Source organism: Typopeltis vanoorti, chromosome 3 (assembly GCF_054136105.1).
Source record: "Typopeltis vanoorti isolate ZY-2024b chromosome 3, IOZ_Tvanoo_1.0, whole genome shotgun sequence".
Taxonomy (NCBI): Eukaryota; Metazoa; Arthropoda; class Arachnida; order Uropygi; family Thelyphonidae; genus Typopeltis; species Typopeltis vanoorti.
Window position 1 is genome coordinate 134679139 of NC_143551.1, and position 23087 is coordinate 134702225.

Below are 23087 nucleotides of genomic sequence, written 5' to 3' on the forward strand. Positions count from 1 at the left end.
TCTTTAGGAACTTGACCAAGTGCAAGACTCGTATTAAAAAAATATGTCAAGGCAGGTGTCAACTCTCTGGCACACTCCTTCAGAATACGTGGTGATATATTATCAAGTCCCACAGCCTTATTTACATCTAGTTTACTCAACTCCCCAAACACCTCTTGCTCACTTACAGTCAGTCTCTCCTCCCCATCATCAACTGCTCTTAATCTCTCCATGAAGTCACATTCACAAGATTGAAAGATCTTTATGAATTGCTCATTAAGTATCTCCACAACACATTCTGCAACAGCTGTCTTTATACCATTTCCTCCAATCAATGTCATCCTTCCATAATCATTCTTTCTTTTGCTGGCTACATATCGAAAGAACTCCCTAGGATTCTTTTTGGCTTCATTAGCTAACTGCTGTTCATACCTCTCTTTAGCTACTCTCACCAACCAAGTCACCCTCCTTGCCTGGTCTTTTTGTAGACCTCATGAAATTGGTTACTTCCACTTCTCTTATGCTGTCTCCACAATGCCTTTTTTTTCTGTATTGCATGCTTAATCTCTTTATTCATCCATCTCACACCTACCTTATTTAACCTTCTCACCCGTGGTATACATTTAGACATTGCATCTACTAAATAGTTTTTGAAAATCCCCCAAGCTGCATTGATCTCTTTTCCAGCTAACTCCTCATTCCATGCTACATCTGCAAGCTGTCTCCTGAGCTCTTCATAATCACCCCCCTTGTAGTTCCACATATACCCTTTTTTCACAGGGGTCCTTGCACTGCTGGCAACCACCCAGGTAATCACCTCATGGTCACTTTCACCAATTGGTGGATGATTTGACACCTCATTTATAATTACATCCTCCGATGAGATGACCAAATCCAAGACCCTTAATCCTCGTGTGCCCTCTGTTACATACTGTCTGAGGTAGTTATCCCTCAAAAACTCAAGAAACTCATTTTCTTTACTTCCAGTCGCTATCTCTTCAATCCAGTCTATATTGCCATAATTAAAATCACCCATAATGATCACCCTTTTCTTATTTGCTTGGCTTATTTGACTATACATTTCACTATAACCACCATCCACATTACCAGGTCTATAACAACATCCCACCAAGTATTTGATTCTATTCACCTCTATCTCACACCATACTGCCTCAAAACTACTGGCCCTATTTCCCTCTTGCATCTCTACCTTGTATGGACATAACTCTTTCTCTATCATCAATAGCACTCCCCCCCTCCCTTTTTATCCCTTCTATCCTCACGAAACACATCATACCTTTCCATCTCTATTCCTGTCAGGATGTCGTCCTCATCTAACCATGTCTCACTTATTCTAACAATCTCTGGGTACACAGACACAATTAGTGCAACCATTTCATCTGCCTTGTTTCTTATGCTTCTAGCATTGGTATACAAACACAACAACTCATTTCTGGATCTACAGCTAGTTCCACTGATACCATTCACTCGATGTGCTCTCTCCATGCTGGACTGGGGCCATTTCTCTTTCTGCTTCTTCATTTTAGAACCCTTTGCAACAACATCTGTTTCTTCTTATCCATGTCAATCTTTTATAATCCAAACCTATATTCTCCAATTTATGCGACATTCTTCCATATTGTATTCTACCAAAAGCTTTAGAAAAATCCAAAAGTATCATGGTGTATCCATTCTCTTTGTCTAACTCAACAGTAACATTATTATAGAATGTAAGCAAGTTGCTCAAACTTGACCTTCCCTAAGTAAACCCATGCTGCTCATTGTAAAGTAGGGATTCTCTGTCAACCTATTTCTGAATGCGAGCCTTAACCAACTTTTCCAGAATCTTCAGTGCCACTCCAGAGATACTAATAGGTCAATAGTTGGATACATCAGTCTTTGCACCACCCTTAAATCCACAGATTTTTGAACTGTGTTTTTTAATGTAGCACTTAGCATTGAGTATTGCCAGTAGCCATTAATTCCAGATGTATATCGTTTACATCCCAGAAGGTAATGACTATGACTTTGCAAAATAGGGTACCATCTTGAACTTCTTTTGGTGGTGAACCTTTGTGATGGTATTCCATTAAACATTTGCTTCTTGATCTTAAAAATGATACTTTCATCTTTTTTTCCCATGTAATGCTGTACAAGAATTGAACGTTTTCTCACTCATATTGCAACAATATTAAGTATTTATTTAGGAATCTCCATCATGAATGCAGATTTTTGTATTCAAGCTTAGCAGTTATTTCCTCACTCACTTGCATGAGATATGTTTCATTGGCAAGTATTTGCTGCAAAATGCAATGATTCTCTCTGATAATTTTATAATTGCCTTTGCATTGAGGCATATCACTTGTAGTTTGCAGCCAATTGCTATGCCATATGAAAATCACATTGATGCTAATATGTTTGAAGTTGTCAGATGCATACATCCCAGGGGTGCGCCGGCCATATGTGCCATGTGTGCGATGCACACAGGCACCAGGATAGTAAAGGCACCAAAGAGGAGGAAATACTTAAAAAAACGTTTTTTAAAGTGATTTTCTATTGGAAGGGGGGGGGGGGAAATAGGGGCGCCAACTAAAGTTTTGCACACAGGTGCCAGATACTACTGGCATACCCCTGATACATCCAAAACTTATCTCCATAAATTTCAAATGCATTACAGTGAATATATTATTAGTGAATGTGTGTGTGTGAAGTACTTTCATTTCCAGATGTGGGAGTAAGATAGTTTATGAGTGCATGTGTGTTATAATTTTATTTATTGCTATTTAATGGGTAAGAGTGAGTGATTAGATACCACATGTTAGTCTCTTTGGTATTTTTAAAATTTTTGTCCTGAAGAAGTGATACCACAATAATTTATCAAGCTGCATTATTTCACGCTTTTACCATGTTAAATTTTAAACCCATTAAAGAGCATCTCTATAGTGGATAATGCATCTCTGTAGTGCATTTGGAACACCTGGGTTTGATGAGAATCACCTTCAGTCTTTAAACTGAAGGTGATTTAGCCAGTCTCAAATGAAGGTGGTATGGTTTTTATCCTCCCACAAACAAACACTGGCTAGAAAACCTGCAAAGACACTATGATTAAACAAACATGGGTAAAGTAGTAATAGTTCTATTTGATCTTGATGAAATGCAAGGTTTGTCTAGGAATAAATTCCAGATAGGTTATTTGTATCTTGATTATCTGACATAATTTGCAGTAATTTCTCATTTCTTTTATAATATGTAAAAGTTAATCATTTTATAAAATTTACTTCATACAACATTTGTTTCTTTATTAATAGGGTGGAACAGTATTTCTTTGTGTAGCAGCTTGTATATTATGTCACCAGTCTGGTATTACAACTACTGTTAAAGGCAAAGAAGAAGCTAAATTAGCAACTGTGAAGTAAGTAGCTTTTTTTGTACATGTGCATGAAAAAAAAAATCGCAAATTGCTTGTCATGGTATTGAATAATATGTATATATATTTCTTTCTTCTTTTTTTTTTTTTTTCAAATATTATTATCACTTAGAGGATCCACGAATTGTGTCTCTTTAGCTAGCAATGCTTGTAATAGACATCAAGGTGGAAGCTGTTTTTTAAATAGACAAGAAATGTGAAGTTGTGTTATTCTTTTTAAAAGTAAAGTAAAAGTTTGCTATAATGTTTTACTTCTTTGTTTTTGAGGGAAATTAAACTTGATGTTAATCAGAATTTTTTTTTCATTAATTCATCAGTTGAAAACCTATTCGTTACTTCGATGTGCTGAACATTAGTTGATCCAGCAATCCTGCCGAGACCAAATGATTTTTTTCCCCTCCTGAGGTGATGGTCTCACACTATATGAAACAAAGTGAAGATACTGTCCACTTGTCAACTGGATTTAGCTTTACAACATGTCATATCAGCATTATTAACTTGATTTAGTTCAATTTGACACCAAAAGCTTGTATTGGTTAGAAAATGTTAGTTTTATTAATTGACTAACTCATTTGACTGAGAAATTATTATTATTATTACTATTATTATTATTACATGACACCTCCAGGGAGTCCAAAGACTCATCGAGGGAGGGCGCCTACTCTATAACTCTGTGTCTCCACCCACCAACTACACCAATGCCATCTACCGCCCACCACCACTAGTATTTTCACAGACAATCACAAACATCCATGCCCACGGTGTGATTCGAACCTGCAGCCTTTTGGCTACAGGTTAAAAATAATTAAATAATGATTAAATTTCATTATTTAATTATTTTTTTCAGTATTTTGTCTGTATCAGTGACAGTAATTAACATTGACAACATTGTCTGGAAATAAGTTTTAAACCAAGGAGCCTAAAAACCAACTTGTCAGTATCCCTAGAGAGAGTTTTAGCTATGACATGGACTTGTATTGCTAGTTTTTCAGTTCCTTTATGCTTGCTATATGATTCTGGTGTCTAAATAACAAAGATGAAGTATCAGAATATAAATTAAGTTTTATTTTAATTTCCTAATCAGGTCAAGTATTTATTACCATTGTTATCATCATCATCCTAATAATAATAATAAAGTTCAGTTTGTACCTAAAACTAAAATTTCAGATGTCAGTAGGACAGGTCAGACAACCATTTGCAGGCTGGTGTATGATAAAATATCATGTGAATTAATGTTAAATAAATTTATACAGAAAAAAATACATAAAAATATATAAGCAAGCTATGTATGTCACCATTTAATAATACCAAGATATATTTATATTAAAAACAACAACCAGTTTTTGATTTTTAAGAACTATTTGACATTTTAAAAATTGTTTAATTAAATTTCATTTTTTCTAGATCTTGGATACGGAAGACAGTTGTATTAATGTGTATCCTGGGTTTAACTTGGACAACAGGACTCTTATATCTGAATAAAGAAACAGTATCTTTAGCATATAGTTTTACTGCCCTAAATAGCATACAAGGACTTTATATTCTTATTTTCTATTGCATTACTGATGAAGTGGTAAGAAAAGATATTATGTTATTCAAAATTAGTGTAATTATGTAAGAATTTAGGCATATTTTAACTTAGTTTTTTTTATGCAGCATTATTTATTCTTCGTTAATGTTGACTAAATAGTAATTAATTGAATGTTCTTTACTAATCAGTTTGCATGATACTGCACACTAATTTTCAGCTACTACTATTAAATGCAACCAAAAAAAAAAAAAGTGTAAGTTTGAATCAAAGTTAAGCAGCTTTCATATGTGTGAGTGTAGTCTCAAATATACAGATATTGTTGGGGGATGAGAATGAAAAAGTTTGTGTTGGGAATAATAAATGTATGTGTAAGTAACTAAAAGGTCAGTGAAAATATTTTGGAATGTTATAAAAGATAAACATCAGTGACACAGCAAAATATTCATGTAGCTATTGAAAGAGCTTAGCAGTGGAGGAAACAGTATTGTAAAAGGAATCAGGGATGATAAGAGTGATATAAAAACTGAAAATCAGGATACTCAAGATATTCTTGCAGGCCTGGTTGGCCAACTGGTTATACCATTTGCCAGTTAACAGGTAGTGGATTTGAATCCCATCATGGGCATGGATGTTTGCATTTCTCTTTAGGTGGGTGATGAAATTCATCACCTGGTATGACTAATGCTCTACTTATTGAAGGTGTGAAAAGTTTCATGTTTGATCTCTAGAGCAGGGTTTCTGGACTGTGTAAAAAATAAATTTTAAAAAAATGTATATATATATGTATATGTAAAGGTTTCTGTAGTTTAGCAGTTCTTCAGTTAATTTTCGGTATTGAGACTACATATTTCTAAATATAACAATTCCACTGCATATAGAGTAATATAATAAAGAGATGCCTATTTTTGAGTTTTGATAACCCTGATTGATAAACAATATAACCCAAAAAGTTTTGTAAGTCTGATTACTTACAAAACTTGTTGGGTTATATTGTTTATTTTAAAACCTGTTATAAATTTATAAACATATAGTCTCAATGCTGAAAATTGACTGAATAATAAAATTATTAAAAAAGAATCTTTAGCCCATCCATTGTATTGATGTAACATTGGTTCATAACTTTTCATGAGTGGAAGGCACATAAAAAAAATTTACTTTGAAACATTATTAAATAAGATAGGCAGTAACAGAACACTGGTAAAAAAATACCCAGAAAGAATGCAGACGTGAGTATATTTTAGTATAAGGGTGAAAAAAATAGCTTTCAGAATTCTGTAAAAGCAGCTGATATAGACGTTTTGACCAGAAATCCTGTTTAGAAGAGTGAATTCTGGATGATTAGCATAGAGCTCTTGTGACCATCTATAAAAAAATAAGGAAAATAAAACAATGTGAGAGTTCAAATTAAATATACAGATTAAAAAAAAAAAAGTCATTGGTGGTTGCAGGAAAAAAAAAAAAGAAATAATCTATAACAAAGGAAAGCAAATAGTCAAGAAATAATGAAAATAAGATGCCAAGAGAAAAGTACTTAAATACAGTTATGGTGTAAATATAAATGGTACATTATGCAGGCAAAATAAAGGATGTACAGTACAGGAAGATGGTTTGATTCAAAATCAGTTATAGGGTAAGATTACTTTATATATATATTATTCCACATAGGAGATGTACAAGAACCTATAGCACATCAGTATCACGTGTGAGATGCAGATAAGAATTGAGAAAGGAGAAATCTTTTGACATTTTTCTTAAATTGCTGGAGGTGAAGTTGTTGGGAAACATATTATGAGGAAGGCTATTCCACAGGGCAGAGACAGATGGAATAAATGAGGAAGATGAGAAGCAGGTTTGATGTGTTTGCAGCTGTACCAAAAAGGGATGTTGGGTAACTGCTGCTCTTGTTTTAACAGTTCAAAGCTCAAGTCGAGGAATGGTGTTTGCCAATTCACTGAAGCAGTGACCATGGAAGTATCTGTAGATGAGACACAGAGCTGTAATATTGCTTCTGTGAAACAGAGGTTGAAGCAAGCCTGTGAGGAAAGGGTCATCTGTATGCCAAATTCTTTCCTTTGGACAGAATCAAGAATTTTTAAGGAAATTTTAGGTGCACCACCCCAAATGCGTATAACAATATTCTAAGGATGAGTGGATTTGGGATTTGTATAGGATTAATTGCTCGTCAGGTGTAAGATAGCTTCTTGAGCGGCATGCCTAGTTTCTTTAGAGGCTGAGGAAGCTATTGATGTGATGTGTTTGTGTTGATAAAGGCTAGAGGTAAATGTAAATCCAAGGAAAGAGACAAAGTGCAGAATGGACATTTCTTGATGTCACTGAAGAATAAATTTTCAAATGATATGCCCTTATGCCTGGTTTTAGACATAACTTGATCTCTCTGCAGTATAAAGCAATATCCAGTAATGTGTTCATATCAAAATATGAAAGGATGAGATGATGCAAATATTTAGTGATATTTCCCATCGCAGTTTGATGAAATTAAATATACAGATTAAAAAAAAATCATTGGTGGTTGCAGGAAAAAAAAAAGAAATAATCTATAACAAAGGAAAGTGTTATAGATTATAGATTACTGATAAAGTAAAATAATGTAGGGTGAAGCAGAATCTTTGGGGTAATGATGGACAGAGTTGAAGTTCAGAGGACATATTGCAAACATTGAAAAAAAAAAACCCCAAAAGGATTACTTGGATTTGAAAAACACACAAGTAAAGATAGGGAGGTTATTATCTCTCTTTAGAAGCTTTAGCTGCATCTTGACTACTGTGCACAGTTTGGTCACCTGGGTTTCTTGGAGATCAGGAGGTGGTGGTGGAGAGGATTCAGAGAATAGTGACCAAGCTGGTAACAGGCCTCTGGAATGCTCCCTATGAGGTTAAATGTTTGTGTTGCAAAGTTTAGTAGATATGCAGAAAAGAGGGAACTGACAGAAACTTATAAGTTATTAAAGGGGTTCTTTAATAACGTATAAGATTTGACACAGAAAATTTTCCAATACATGATAATTATAGAGAGAACTAGTGGTCACCCCAAGAAGTTTTGTAAGAGTGCACAGACTAGATGATTTTTTTGTTTGGAGAGTGGTGAGTGGAATGAATTGCCAAAATTAGTTTTGAGTGCCCTGATAGTGAGTGATTTAAAGAGAGGTATGATAGGCATTGTGTGTATAAAGGTTATGGATCTCCCCGATGAGTCTTCTGAACTCAGTTAATAAGGGTGCACAGACTAGATGATTTTTTTTGTTTGGAGAGTGGTGAGTGGAATGAATTGCCAAAATTAGTTTTGAGTGCCCTGATAGTGAGTGATTTAAAGAGAGGTATGATAGGTATTGTGTGTATAAAGGTTATGGATCTCCCCGACGAGTCTTCTGAACTCAGTGGAGATACCCATTTAATAATAATAATTTTACACTTGCTGAAAAGAGATATTGCTCATTCATCATATGATATTGCTTATTTGCAGAAAGTAAATAGATAAAACTGATGTTATTGAATATGTTAAACTTAGGGAGATGTGTTGGAAATAGCTGCTTAAATTCCTTATTAAAAATTATGGAGATTTCCAATGTGTATGAATACCTTTAGTTGTATTATAACTTTGAATAACTACTCTAAATTATTAAAGAACATCTATATCAAGTTAATTCTAAATATAAATTGATTGTACAAATCTTTTTTGCACTATTCTTTCTTTCTAAGTATATAATGTTCATTATAATTTCTGTTTTCTAGGTAAAGGAAGAATTGGAAAAGTGTATTAAAAATCAGACATGGCTGCCTGCATGCTTACAGAAATCTAAGGGTGATCCTCCTCCCCCACCACCTCCATCAGCTCCACCTCAGACTCTAGGGACAGTCATGGGCCAACACAGTGTGGGTAACCCCTGCCATCCCCTCTCTGTTTGCCCTAGTCCCTCAGGTATTGCACCAGCACCCTTTTTGTTCTGTTACTCATGCATGTAAATCTTTCCCTTCACCAATGTTTTGCAGATTAAGTTCTCTATCGCTCTCTCTCTTTCTCTCTTTCTTTCTCACTCCCTTGTTCAGTTTCATTAAATTAGTTGGCTAATTTACTAAAATTAACTAAGTTTCTTCTTGTTTAATATTTCTGCATTCTTTACTCCAAAATTCTTTTAATATACTACATTACAAGCAGGCCAAAAAGAATAATATATTCTAGGCTAACAAAATGTATATAATTATACAATATCAGTATAATTAAATAATTGGATTATAACTATTGTTCAGTCATATGATTGGAACTTAAATTTTACAGCTATAAACTTGCTCATCATACCTAATACTTAGATATGATGAGCAAGTTTTACATTACATTATGATGACACTGACAAAATCTTCTTTTAACTTAAGTCGAACACTTTGCTTCACATCTTCCTACCAAGTATCAGACATTATTAATTTGCTATTAAAATGAGAAGGCACTGGATTTCCAAAAATAACTAATTTCTTCAAACAGAGTATGCAGCCTCCCATCTGATACCCCCCCCCCATTCATTTAGATCATCCTGAAGGGTTGTCTGCATCTACATTGTTACTAAAAACCTTTCCCAACTTCACATTATCTGCAAACAGCTGAATATCCTCTTGCAATCCACTGACAATGTCATTGATATAATTGGTTAAACAATACATGTCCTGGCACCAAGCCCTGCGGAACCCACTTGTATTCTTCTGCTTCCTTGATACTGCACAACTCTCTGATACAATGGCAGCCAGCGAAAATTTTAAGTGGGGGTACTGCATATACAAAAAAACAACAACTTTTTTTTCTTAATCAGTAATGAATTTATTAATAAATAAATTTACATATTAAAAAATTGCTTTATTAAAAATCTTTCGTCCTCACCATGAACAAACACCAATAATAAAAGTTTCGTATCAATAGCAATGACAAGCGCAAACAAATATTGGCATTAGATCGCAGTGATTTATTTCGTAATCCAAAGCGTTAATCGAACAATTCCAATTATTAACTATTCAATCAGTGTCAAAACATAAGCTGTAATCTTTAACATGTATTGCATTTATATAATGTTGTAAGCATTGTTATTATTTATAAACACAAAATTTAAATTTTTCATTTTTTCCTTGGGGGTGCTGCAGTCCTTATGTACAGGCCGCCGCTGCTCTGATATCTATCAAACAGCCAGTCCCAATCCAATTCACTAAGCCTGGCATCTAAATCCATGTGTATAACTTAAATCTCAGCTTGTGGCACTCTGTCAAATGCATTTGTAAAATCAAAAAAAAAAAAAAAAAGGCAGTATATGCCTTTCCCTCATAAATTTCTCTTGTTACTATATTATGAAAGACAATCAGATTACTAAAACATGAGCAACCCTTAACAAATCCATGCTAACTCTCACAGATAACATTATCCTCATCCATCCAAATGCTGTATATGATCTCTCACTAATTTCTCCAGAATCGTAACAATTACTGAAGAGATACAAACTGGTCTGTAGCCTGCAACTTCCATTCTAATACCACCCTTATGCAATGGCACTATCTTTCCCTCCTTCCACTCTTTGGAAGCCAAGTCAACAGCTGTCAGTTCTTTAGCATATTTCCTCAAACACATAACAAAATCTCATCCAGTCCCATTGCTTTATTAACATCCAGAGCACTCAGTATTTGGGACTGGAAGGGATTTTGCCACGTGTTTGAGGGTTCAGTTCTTTAGCACCAATGTGCTAAAGAACTGACAGCTCTGTTGACTTGATTTTTCAATGACGAGGATATAGTAGAGTTGTTTAATGATCACTTTATTGGGGTAAAACAACTCTACTATATCCTCTTCATCAGTCACTTTACTCTTAACTTTGTCTAATAATATCATTCTTCCACAACAATCCTCCACCTACTGGCTACATAACAAAAGAATTCTTTTGGATTTTCCTTGGATCTCAGGGCAAATCTCTTTTCATATTCAAGTTTTACCTTCCTTACCATAGTCACTACTTAATCAATCTCCTGGCCTGAATCTTATATTCTTCATGCATCTGCTCTCCACCCACCTCTCTCCGTATATTTCTTCCATAACTTTTTATTTTTACGTGCAGTTCCTGTTTGTTATTATTTGTCATCAACTTTTCACCAAAGTGGATGACACGTTGTTGATTAAAATCTCCCATAAGCAGATACGCTAAAGAACTGGCAGCTTTGTCGACTTGGCTTTTCAGTGAGGGTCTAGCTACCAGAAAAGGTGCCCAATGAGTGGAAGAAGGGAAAGATAGCATCATTGCATAAGGCTTCCTTTTTCACTCAAGGTATAATCTTGCCATTGTTGCTAATAAATATTTCTTCACTAGTTCTCATGCACTAATAATGATATCTCTCCCTTCCAAATCCTCCATCCATGGAACTGTCCCAAGCTGATTTCTAAGATTATTATAATCACCTGCCTTATAATTCCACATACATTCCTTTCTCCTTGATATGTCTATTCATCCTTTAAGTAAAGTCACATGGTCACTCTCTCTCTCTCTCTCTCTCTCTCTCTCCCCAACTGGGGAGAGAGATGCCATCTTAGTTACAATCAGATCTTCTGATGCTGACTAAATACAAAACTCTTGAACCTCATGACTTAGTGTTGCCAAATGAAAATGACTAAAAACAGCTAAATCTTAAAAAAAAAAAGAGCTGAAAAGAGCTAAAAAGGAGTTAAAAATAAAAATTTGAAGCTAAAATTTTAAAAGTAGTAGCTGATACTTTTAAGTTACTTACTATATTCAAGTTGAAGTGATACTTGCGTATAAGTGGCGAAATACATCTTCCGTGTTTTCTTCTGCACTTAATTCACCCACGTTTTCACTTAGATTTTCAGCTTTATTATATGTGGCCATCGTTCCAATATTACTCAGTGTTGATGCTAGTCAATGATAGTCTGTACAGCACTTCTTGTTATGCCTGAGGCCATACTTGATTGACAAAATAGCTGTCAGCATTGGCAATTCCATCTTGTTTCTTAATTTAGTTTTAACTACATTCATGGAACTAAATATTCGTTCAATTTCCGCATTAGAATTTGGCAGTATTAATAAATTTATTGCACACTGAGCAATTTCTTTAAATGGATTCATTCCAGATGCATCTATATATTCTCGTACTTCAGTCCAGAATAGCTCAGTGTTTTCTATATTTGCCCATTTATTTAAGTGGATAGTATTGTACTGGTATTCAGCAGCAGCAAAATATTTTTTTTGTTTTCAGCATTATTTCTAAGATGGGAGTAGCAGGTTCTTTTATATGTTTTAGGATATTGTCAACAGAAAAAGAAGACATCATTCTTAAAATATTCAAGTTTTCAGGCAACCTTTGCTTAAGCTGTTTGAAGAGAACAAGAAGAAACTGTCTTGCTCTACTTCTAAGATTTCACTCATCATTTTGGTTATTTTCTTTTGTATCATCAACTCTGAAATTTTTCTTTGAAATCTGTAACCAAGATTTGGACTGAGATCCAAATAGCCATCAATCTCTGACTCTAGAAGGTCGACTGTGGATGATGGTAGCACTAACATATTAGCAATAGAGCGAATCAAACGAGAAAGGTCTTCAAACAATCTCATCTTATCCGCACTGTTAGATGCAAAAATTTTGTTAACTTGCTGAACTTGAACTAGAACAGGATGCAAAAATAAAAGGTACAACAGATTTCTTTCATCTTTGTACATCTCCCACAAAATTTGAGCTTTGTAACATTTCTCAGTCACACTCATGACTTCGAGGTAAGTTTTTATTTCCAACCACTGGCTGAGAATTCTGTCTACTGCAGGTTCAATGGAGAGCCACCTTGTTGCACAATTGCTTATAATTTTCAGAGGAGCATCATTTTCATTGATAGTTTGATACAACTCTTTGTATGCTGCTTGTCTTGAAGAAGAATGTGAAAACCACTTAGACGTTTCGGCAACTAAAAATTCTAATTTTCTTGGGAGAGATTCTGCACAAGTGTGAGACATTGCCAGTTGTAATGAATGGCATACACATCTAATTAAAATTAAGGAGGGAATATATGCCTTCAGTTGTTCATAAACGTCATTATTGACACCAACCATAACACTGGCATTGTCTTTTGTTGAATTTCCTGCTATAATAAAAGATGGCCATTCCTAAAATCTTATTCACTGTGATATCATTCGATTCATCTGTTAGCAAGCTGAAATTTTCATCTACAATGTCCGCAATTAGATCTTCTTCAAAATGCTCACTTAGAATATTCTTTACAATTGCAGAGCACTTGGTTCGGTGCATTTTTACCTTTGGTATAATTTGACTGTCTGGGATGATATTTTTGCAAAGATCTACAAGATGATCGCAACTGTTGAATGATGAGTGACAACAAAGAAATAATGCTAACCTACCTTTAAAGTTCGCGGTCTCATTTTAAATACCTTTTAAAGTTCGCGGACTTTTTCACAAGCATATTTGTAATTGGAACATCCTTATATGGAACTGCAGCAAGATGTTTTTTAGTTTCGCTATGCTTTACAGGCTGACAATATTTAGCAGCTATATCGCATCTTCAAAACTTACAGTGGCCTTTTGTAGCGTCACCAGGAACTTCACACAACCATTTACTAAACATTCCCATTTGCAACCACTCCCTCCTAAATTTTTGCTTGTAAGCTTTAGTTTTCTCTTTTCCTCATTTTTGAAGAAGAGTATACAACTCTTTACTGCAACGAATTACGATCAGTCATTGAAAACTTCCCACTCGTAATCGTAACTACCAACCTGAACACTGTGCAAAGACTAACTTGTAGTAGTGGTGCTATCAACTTTAAAATGATAAAATGGCAGACTGTTGGGCCACGTGACTGACTGACGTCATCATGCATTTGAAACGTGTATGATGCTCGTACCAAACGTACAATACAATTCCTTATCAAATGCGAACATCTGGAAAAGTTTTAAAACAATTTCTTTCTTTAACAGTAAGTTATAAAAACAACTAAAAAGAGCTGAAACTAGTTCTGAAGGAGCTAGATTTGGAGCTAGGTGCTAGATTAAAATTTTGGAGCTAGGGAAGAAAAAAAAGCGCTAGATCTAGCTTCAAAAGTGCTAAATTGGCAACACTACCTCATGTTCTGTCTACTACATGTTGCCTAAGACATTTATCCCTCAAGAATTCCATTCCATTCCCTTACCACTATCGGCAGTTTCCTTTTGTATTGCTGTAGTTGAAAAATCTCCCATAACAATCATTCTTTTCGCACTCGCCAAGCTCAACTACCTAAATATCTCCTGCTCTTTATCCTCTATGTTCTCTGGCTTATAGCAATACCCCACACCATATGCTCTTAAAATGATTAGTGGCATTGCCCTCCAAATCCTCAGCTCTGAGAGGACACAACTCATTACTCACAGCTCATCAATTATCATAAGTAATACTCCTCCACCAAGTTTGCCCTTCCTGTTCTGCTAAAAAATGCTATACTGACTTCTATTCCTGTCAGTATATCATCTTCCAACAGCTATGTCTTACTCCTAATAATCTTTAGACAGGCTGAGGCTATTGGTGCCACTAATTCAGCTTCTTTATTCTGGATATTCTTGGCATTTGTATAAAAAAACATCAACTTATTGTCAGTGTTTCTATACCTATCATTATTTCCTCCAGCCTCACTGGATTCTGCATTACCCCAGTTCCCTCTTCTCCCAAGTGACTGTTCCCACAAGAGGCCATCCCTGTTGCCATCCACCCTGATAACTCTAGTTTCCCTGCACCAACATTCTCACTTGCCCAGAGAACAGCATTCTCTCCAGATACCTACATCTTTCCTCATTGAAATGCAGGCTGTCTTTCACATAGTTCTTTCTGTCCTGAAATGCACTTCAGGCACTCACATAATCCAAGCCTCTTTCAACACATTCTGGCTATCATGCCATTCATTACTGACACTTCTGCTCAACTATGCATTATCATACTTGGGTAACACACTCACTGTCCTTCCTATATCACTCTTCTGTCATAACCTCAGTCATATACCTCAGATCCCTTCCACCCAATTCACATTGCCTCTCAAGTCATTCATACCCACCATCACAATCATCTCATCCACTCTTTCACCTTGTTTATTGTGATAATCAAACTGTCAATCATTCCTCCAGGCAAACACTTCTCTGGAATTCTATTTTGCACTCTATGGAACATCAAGGTTCCATACATCACACCCCTAAAGAACACTCTCTCCCCCCCCTCTCTCCTTTGCACTTTCTCTTCTTACTCTCCCACTTACCTGTCTTCTTGTTATCTCTCCATCCCCAACATCTACATTGTGTTGCTTTCTTCTCAGTCCCTCTCCTCTCTTTTCTCTCCTACTCTCTCCCCTTCTATCATTCCCATAACTCTCTCACTCCTACTCTAATTCACTTCATGTCTATTCTTCCAAGTCTTCTAATATTCTCTTTCATACTTCTTTACTCATTCCTCATAAGTTCCACTTCTTCTCTCATTGCTTTCTCTCTCTCTCTGTCGCTATTCACTCATTTCTGACATAAGTCTGCCAAAGACTATTATATTACTTTCAGTATTGCCAAGCTCTTCCCATTTTCTACATTTTAAGCACACATGCACTCCTCAGTTTCTCACCCACCACATTTCTAACTGTCAGGATATGAATATGCTGCAAGATTTTGATGCCACAAAATCTTGTAGTATGATGAGTAAAATGTTGTCCTTAAATGGTGGCAGGCTGGACATTTGCCAACATGTTATACATGTTGACAAACTGAATTGTGGTGGCTAACATTATTCAGACACTGCACAAAGAATACTGACAAAAAAAAAAAGAAAAGAACAAGTACAAATTCAACACACACAAACTATTCACAGAATACTATCTAGATTATATTTTCTGTAAATTTAAAGGAAAAATTCTAATAAATTATATCAAAAACTTCTATTTTTTTCACTGCCATCCATTAACATGTCAAACTATTTTTAAGAAAAGATGAGCTTATGGTAATTCTGCCAAATGTGGCTAAAATGTTAAATAAGTATATCCTAGACCAAGCATGAAATAAGATGAGACAAAAAATTGCAAAAAAAAATTATTATAAAATGAAATAGGGTTATTGGACATTATCTGCTCATTTCTCTAAGAGTGTTTCCCTATGATTTTGCAAAATGAACTATCATTGTCATTTTGCCAAAGGGACTGACAACAAGATTCAGGGAAACTACTGTTCACAGCACTGATATGAATTTTATAATTTTTGATCTGAAATTTTCATAAAAAAGAATAACAAATTTTCATTTCAATAATGTGTATATATAACCACTGTACACATACATTATAATATAGTTTCAACTAATAAATACTATTAAGCATTTTAAAATAAAATGCTCTGCTTGACAGTTACTTACCTGCATGGGAAGTTTGTTTATTTTTTATTGCTTTATTTGCATGATTTTCCTACTATATCTTCCTTCTTATTTCTCCTCATGGTGCTGCTTATGGGACTTTGTAATTTAATACTGTCTTAAAATATCTTTTGATATGTAATTTTATTTAAGAATTTAATGAAATTTAAAAAAGTATAAATTAAGACTTATTTGAATTTATATATATATATATATATATATATATTCAAGATACCAAGTAATTTTATTTAAACTTGGTTTTGAATCCTATTTCCCAAGTAAGCAAAGAGACAAGTAAGTCAAGTTTGCGCTCTCACGTAGTACAAGTCTGAGGCAACTCGTGGTAAAGGTGGATTAAGCTCTGATCACTTTCCTTAGTATTTTTCCCCTAATGTAAAGCACATCCCCTTGCGGAGATGTATGATGCTGTGCATTAAAGGAAATGTCACTACCCCATACTGGTTTCGACCTTTATTCAGGTCTTATCAGTGGGAGCCAGATCTGAAGATGCTAAGGTTGAAGTAATGCAGAGCTTATGAATTTTACTTAAACAAGTTGCCACAAGGTGCTTTGACCTTATTAAATAAAATCTCAGGATGAGAGATAGATGTAGAAAGTTTTTTAACTTGGGTATAATATGTATTCAAAATGTAATTTTATATAAACTTGGTTTTTAATCCTATTTCCCAAATAAGCAAACAGGCAAGTAAGTCAGGTTTGCATCTACATGTACTTTACATTAGGGGAAAAATACTAAAGAAAGTGATCAGATCTTAATCCACCTTTACCACGAGTTGCCTGAGTATGGCATTACATTACCACGAGTTGTCTCAGACTTGCACTACGTGCAGGCACAAACTTGACTTACTTGTCTGTTGCTTACTTGGGAAATAGGATTAAAAACTAAGTTTATATAAAATTACTTGGTATCTTGAATACATATTATACCCAAGTTAAAAAAACTTTCTACACATATAAATATATATATATATATATATATATATATATATATATATATATATATATATATATATATATATATGTAGCAAGTCACCCAAGTAAGTCAAGTTTGCACTACTTGCAGGTGCAAACTTGACTTACTTGTCTGTTTGCTTACTTGGGAAATGTATTAAAACCAGGTTTAAAATAGTTTGGTATCGTTAACATATATTATACCCAAGGTAAAAAACTTTCTACATCTATCTCTTATCCTGAGATTTTTATATATATTTAATAAGGTCAAAACACCTTATGGTAACTTGTTTTGGTAAAATACTTATAAGCTCTGTATTACTTAAATCTTGGTATTTCTAGCCTGGCTCCCAATGATGAGACCTCTATAAAGGTCGAAACCGGTCTGGGTAGTGGCTCCTTGCCTTCAATGCATAGCATCATACATCTCCTCAAGGAGATGTGCTTTGCATTAAGGGTAAATATTAAGAATAGTGATCAGAGCTTATTCCACCTTTAGCACGAGTTGCCTAGACTTGCACTACTTGCAGGCGCAAACTTGACTTACTTGTCTAGTTTGCTTGCTTGGGAAATGGATTAAAACCAGGTTTAAAATAGCTTGGTATCTTTAACATATATTATACCCAAGGTAAAAAACTTTCTATATATATATATCATCAGAAAAGTTTATTGTGTTGATTATTTTTGCCTTTCTTTTTAAATATTGCTAATTGTAATAGTCACTAATATTTCTTTTACCTTCCTTGATGATTTTTTAAACTGCCTGAAGGATTTGTACCTGTGTTATACAAATGCTGTTCTAAATTATGTCCAGAATCATGCAGTGCCACAGCAAGAAATCTGGGTCTAAACAGTACAGCTTTGCCTTTCTCTCACTCAAAAAAAAAAAAAAAAGTATATATATATATATATATATATACACACCACTTGCCCCCTCTGTTTAGTTGTTACACACTAGTGAAACCAAATAGCAGCAGTTTTTAAGCAAAGCTTTCTGTTTAGTTTTGGTTCTTCTACATCTATTTGCTGTGTCAAATAGATGTAGAAGATATGAATATAGATATGATATAAATGTTAGTAATTTAATAACATATGTATAAACTCTTTCTTTTAAGGTTACACGATGATCAGCATTCATATTTACGAATTCAGGGACAAAAAACGTGTTGAAATGTCTGTTTTGTGTCCCTAAATTCATAAATATGAACATATGTATAAAATTGTACTGTTTTCAGCAGGGATTTCATAACTTTCTCCTTTTTTATTGGCTTGTTGATCATTAAACACCAGTAAATGAAGAGATTTCAAGTATCATTTGTTGATTCATCAAATTATTCTGAATAGTCAGCTTCATAATTTATCAATGTTGAACACTGCGCAATTTGTAATTTTGTATAGCAAAAAATTATGTTAATAAAAACCACTGCATTAATTGCAGAATTTTTTAATATATTTCTTCATATAAAATTTGATTAGTTTTATGTTCTAAGATGACAATGAAATGATGTTTCCTTTTTCTTATTTAAGAGTTAATTAGTTTAATAATATTTCTCCACAAGGAAATATAAAAATGTTTATTTACAAAAAAAAAATACAGTGCGAATGATATATTTTATGTGGCTTTCACCTATGAAAGTTTTTTAAGCCTATAGTACATTTGTACTGTGAATGGACTAAGGAATTTTCAAAAATTAATTTTATGTTTTATTTTATTTTATTTTATTTTATTTTTTTACATTTTTTACTTAGTCTGGAAACCTTACCCTAGAGACCAAACATGGAACTTTTTCAATCCACTTCAGGCAGGCTTCCAATAAGCAAGACAGTGGCCTTGCATGAAATGATGAAATTCAACTCTCACATATCACATACTGTGATATGTAGGATTTGAACCAACAGCCTGTTGGTTGACGCTAATCACTTAGCCAACCAAGCCACTCATAACACCAACTTATAAAAATGATTCATTGATGAAACAAAAGCTTCAAACTTACTTAACCAACTTCTCAATCTCTTTATTTCATTCTCTCTATCACTGTTATTTGGAACAGAATGCTTTCCTCACACTATCTTCCCTAAGAACTACTGTGAACTCCATCTGATCATGAAACATACCAACAACAAACCTTAAAACCTTCAAACTGCATATTAAAACATAATATGCAGTTTGAAGTTTACTGCATAATTTTTTCTTGTTTCACAGTCATTTTCCATAAGACAAGGATGTATTTCAAAAAATCTTGAATATTGGATGAATTATTCTGAACTAGTGTAAAGTATAAATATTTATTTTTACAAATGGCTATTTTTGATTTGTGATATATTTTTAAACTAATAAAATGTAAAGAAGGGTTAACATGAAATGAATGTTAAGGGTATGCACCAAAGTGCAAAAAAAAATTGATTTATTTGGATTGTTCTTTATTATTATTATTACGTCACACCTCCAGGGAATCCAAAGACTCATTGAAGGAGGGCAGCTACTCCAACTCTTTATCTCCACCAACTACAACTACTGTCATCATCTACCACCTACCATCACTACTAGTATTTTCACAGACAATTACAAACGTCCATCCCCATGGCGAGATTCCAACCTGCAGCCTTTTGGCTGGGGAGCAGATACGCTAACCACTCGGCCAACCAGGCCGTCTTTATTATTTTTTTTTTATTAATATGCAAAAACTTGTATTAAGATATTAGAAAAACAACTGTGCTAAGGATCTCCACAATAAATAAATTAAAGATGCCAAGAAATTATATTCTTGATTTAATCCTTTATCCAAGTATAAGCAAACAATGTTTGTGCTTGAAGTATCTTCATTGCTGGCCTACTTGTATATACAAGGGTGGTCTGAAAAGTTATCGGCCTAACAATGAAAAAACAAATTAATTTCAAAATTATTTTTATTTTTCAACATAATCTCCCTTAAGACGAATACGTTTATTCCAGTGATGCTGCCATTATCCTGTCCCTGTAGTGGTTCTTGGTAAGATCTACAAAATACCCCTCTACAGCTGCAATCACTTCTTGATTCGAAGAAAAATGCTGACCAGCGAGAAAAAGTTTTAGTTTTGGGAAGAGATAGAAGTCAGAAGGAACTAAATCTGGAGAATAGGGTGGGTGTTTCAACAATTCATAGAGCAGATCCCTTAATTTTCCCATTGCCAAAACACCTTTGTGGGCAGGTGCATTGTCCTGATGAAAGATGATTTTTTCTTCTGCAAACTGTGTCTTTTCTCACGAATTTTTTCATCTAGTCTGGTTAAAAGATGAGAATAATATTCCCTGGTTATTGTTTTAGCCTTTTCAAGATAATAAACAAAATGCCTTTAGCATCTTTAGCAGTTTATATATTTAACATAAACACCAATGCCATGACCTTTCCTGCTGATGGAACTGATTTTGTCTTATTTGGTGCTGAACAACCAGCTTCTGTCCACTGTTTTGACTGCTGTTTGGATGCTGGTGTGTACTGGTGAATCCAAGTCTCTTCCATAGTAATAAATCACACACAAAATCAGTTTTATTCTTGTTAAAACACTCCAAGCACTGTTCAGAGATTTTCATGATAGTGTGTTTTTGATTCTGCTGTGAGAAAGCGTGGCACCCATGTTGCGCAAAGCTTTTTCATTTGCAACTCTTCGTGCAAAATATATCCTACACGTTCTTTTGAAACACCTATAGTCTGAGCAATTTCACACACTTTGAACTCGTCGGTCATCCAGTACCATATCGTGCACTTGATCAATGATTTCTGGTGTTGTTACACTTTCTCGATGTCCTTCATGTGGATCATCTTCAAGGCTGGTACGGCCACGTTTAAACTCAGCAGCCCATTTCTTAATTGTTGAAAATGAAGGAGAAGAGTGCCCATAAACTTTTATGAACTTCAAATGAATCTCTTTTGGCATTAAACCTTCTTTTACAAAGAATTTTATAACTGCATGATACTCAATTTTATCCATTTCAAGGGATACAGACAACACTTTTGCTTCAGACAGCTGTATAAACCAAACTACTTGATAGAATGACTTGCAATTTCACATGGATGCTTATGACAGATGTACCAACTTAGGAAAAAAAAAATCTTGCTGATAGTGTTTCCATCTATGGTCGAAGAACTTTTCAGATCACCCTCGTAGAGGCTAACGACTTCACATCAGTTGTCTTAGTATCCCATAATGCAAAACACACATTCTTTTGGATGTGTATAATGCTGGGCATTATTGGAAGCATCTCTACCCAGACTGGTTTCAATCTTTATTTGAGGCCTCATCAGTGGATTTTATTAAAATTCAGTTTGTTGTTAAAATTTGTTAGGATTTTATTCAAAAAAGAATTTGTTGCCAAATGGCAACAATATACATTTGACTAAATAATGTGGAATTCCTTGAAACAATTATTATTCTTATTCAAACATAATCCAGCTCCACATTTTTCACAGTTAGTACATGTAAAGCCTTTACAATTTGGCCAAGTAGATCCTGCTGAATTTCTTTTGGAGGCACATGTTGAGTAGATCCTTTCTTCTTCTTTTGTTGAATTTCATTTTTTAGGTTGTTACTTGGCTGGCCACATTTAGATGGTACGGTACCTATACCATAGAGACAGTTTGCAATCTCTGTGCAAAAGTTGCTTCTTTTGCACAGAGATTGCAAATGATCTTGTAGGGAAACATTTTCTCCTTGCTGGACAAAACTGTCTTGTATGGTAACTATGCATTTGCTATGGTCAATATAGTAAGTGATAGAATATTCTTACATACCATTTTCCACTCTTTATCCTGATTCTACATATTCCCATCACACTATCAAGCAAATCTACACCTTCCATGTGTTAGTTATATTCATGGATTACACATAAGGACAGCAGTCTACTTCAATTTTCTTCTTTTCTTTTCTGATAAATAGACTGGCTATAACCTTTGGGACTTTGCCAGCAAAAGTTGATGGCATAGTAATGCATTTGTTATCCTTCCAAATTAATGAAGCTATTTTTCTCGATCAACACTTGCCACAAAATTATAACCTGTACCACGATTTTCTTTTCTTATAGATGCTTCTGTAGGTAGTTTAGTTTACAATTTGTTAGTCTATTTCTTCTGATGGTTCCTAAAGAGTAGATTCTTTGCTTTGCTAAATGTGCAGTAACCAAAGGGAGAGACATATAATGGTTATCGAAGTATAAACAACAGTTTTGACTTCAAGGTATAATGCTACCTAGTTGTAAAATGATGTTTGCAGTTACTCCAAGATCTGGCTCATTAAGTAACTCTTCTCTGTGCCCAGTATAAATTTCAAATTTGTAAGCAAAACCTAAAACTCCTGCAAATACAAAAACTTAAAAACCCCGTTTGTGGAGCTTCATAGGCATATATTATGTCATATTATGTCACCAGCCTGGTTGGCCGAGTGGTTAGCATATCTGCTCTCCAGCCAAAAGGCTGCAGGTTCGAATCCCACAGTGGGCATGGATGTTTGTGATTGTCTGTGAGAATACTAGTCATGGTGGTCGGCAGTAGATGTCATTGGTGTAGATGATGAAGAGAGAGAGAGTTGTAGAGTAGGTGCCCTCCCTTGATGAATCTTTGAACTCCCTAGAGGTGTTACATAATAATAATAATAATATAGTGTTTCACTTTTGTAGAACACATTTGCTCATCAATAGAAAGATGCTGCTTTAATGAAATGGTAGAAAATTTTGTTTAGAAAATCGAAAAGAGTAGAAAAGAATAGAAAAGCTTCATGGGCATATATTATGTCATAATG

General features: G+C 34.5%; 1 protein-coding gene across 7 annotated transcripts in view; it reads left to right on the top strand.

The window, feature by feature from the left end:
- The window catches only part of LOC150108580 (latrophilin Cirl-like), a 780008-nt gene that overhangs the window by 740353 nt on the left and 16568 nt on the right, over window positions 1–23087 (top strand). For 6 of the 7 annotated variants that reach the window (XM_090416024.1, XM_090416028.1, XM_090416025.1 and 3 more), the window contains 3 exons: window positions 3288–3391; window positions 4811–4979; window positions 8687–8827. In XM_090416024.1, coding sequence (XP_090272150.1) covers window positions 3288–3391; window positions 4811–4979; window positions 8687–8827 — 414 coding nt within the window. Of the gene's footprint in view, window positions 1–3287; window positions 3392–4810; window positions 4980–8686; window positions 8874–23087 lie in introns of all 7 variants that reach the window. The other variant, XM_090416030.1, reaches the window with a different exon arrangement.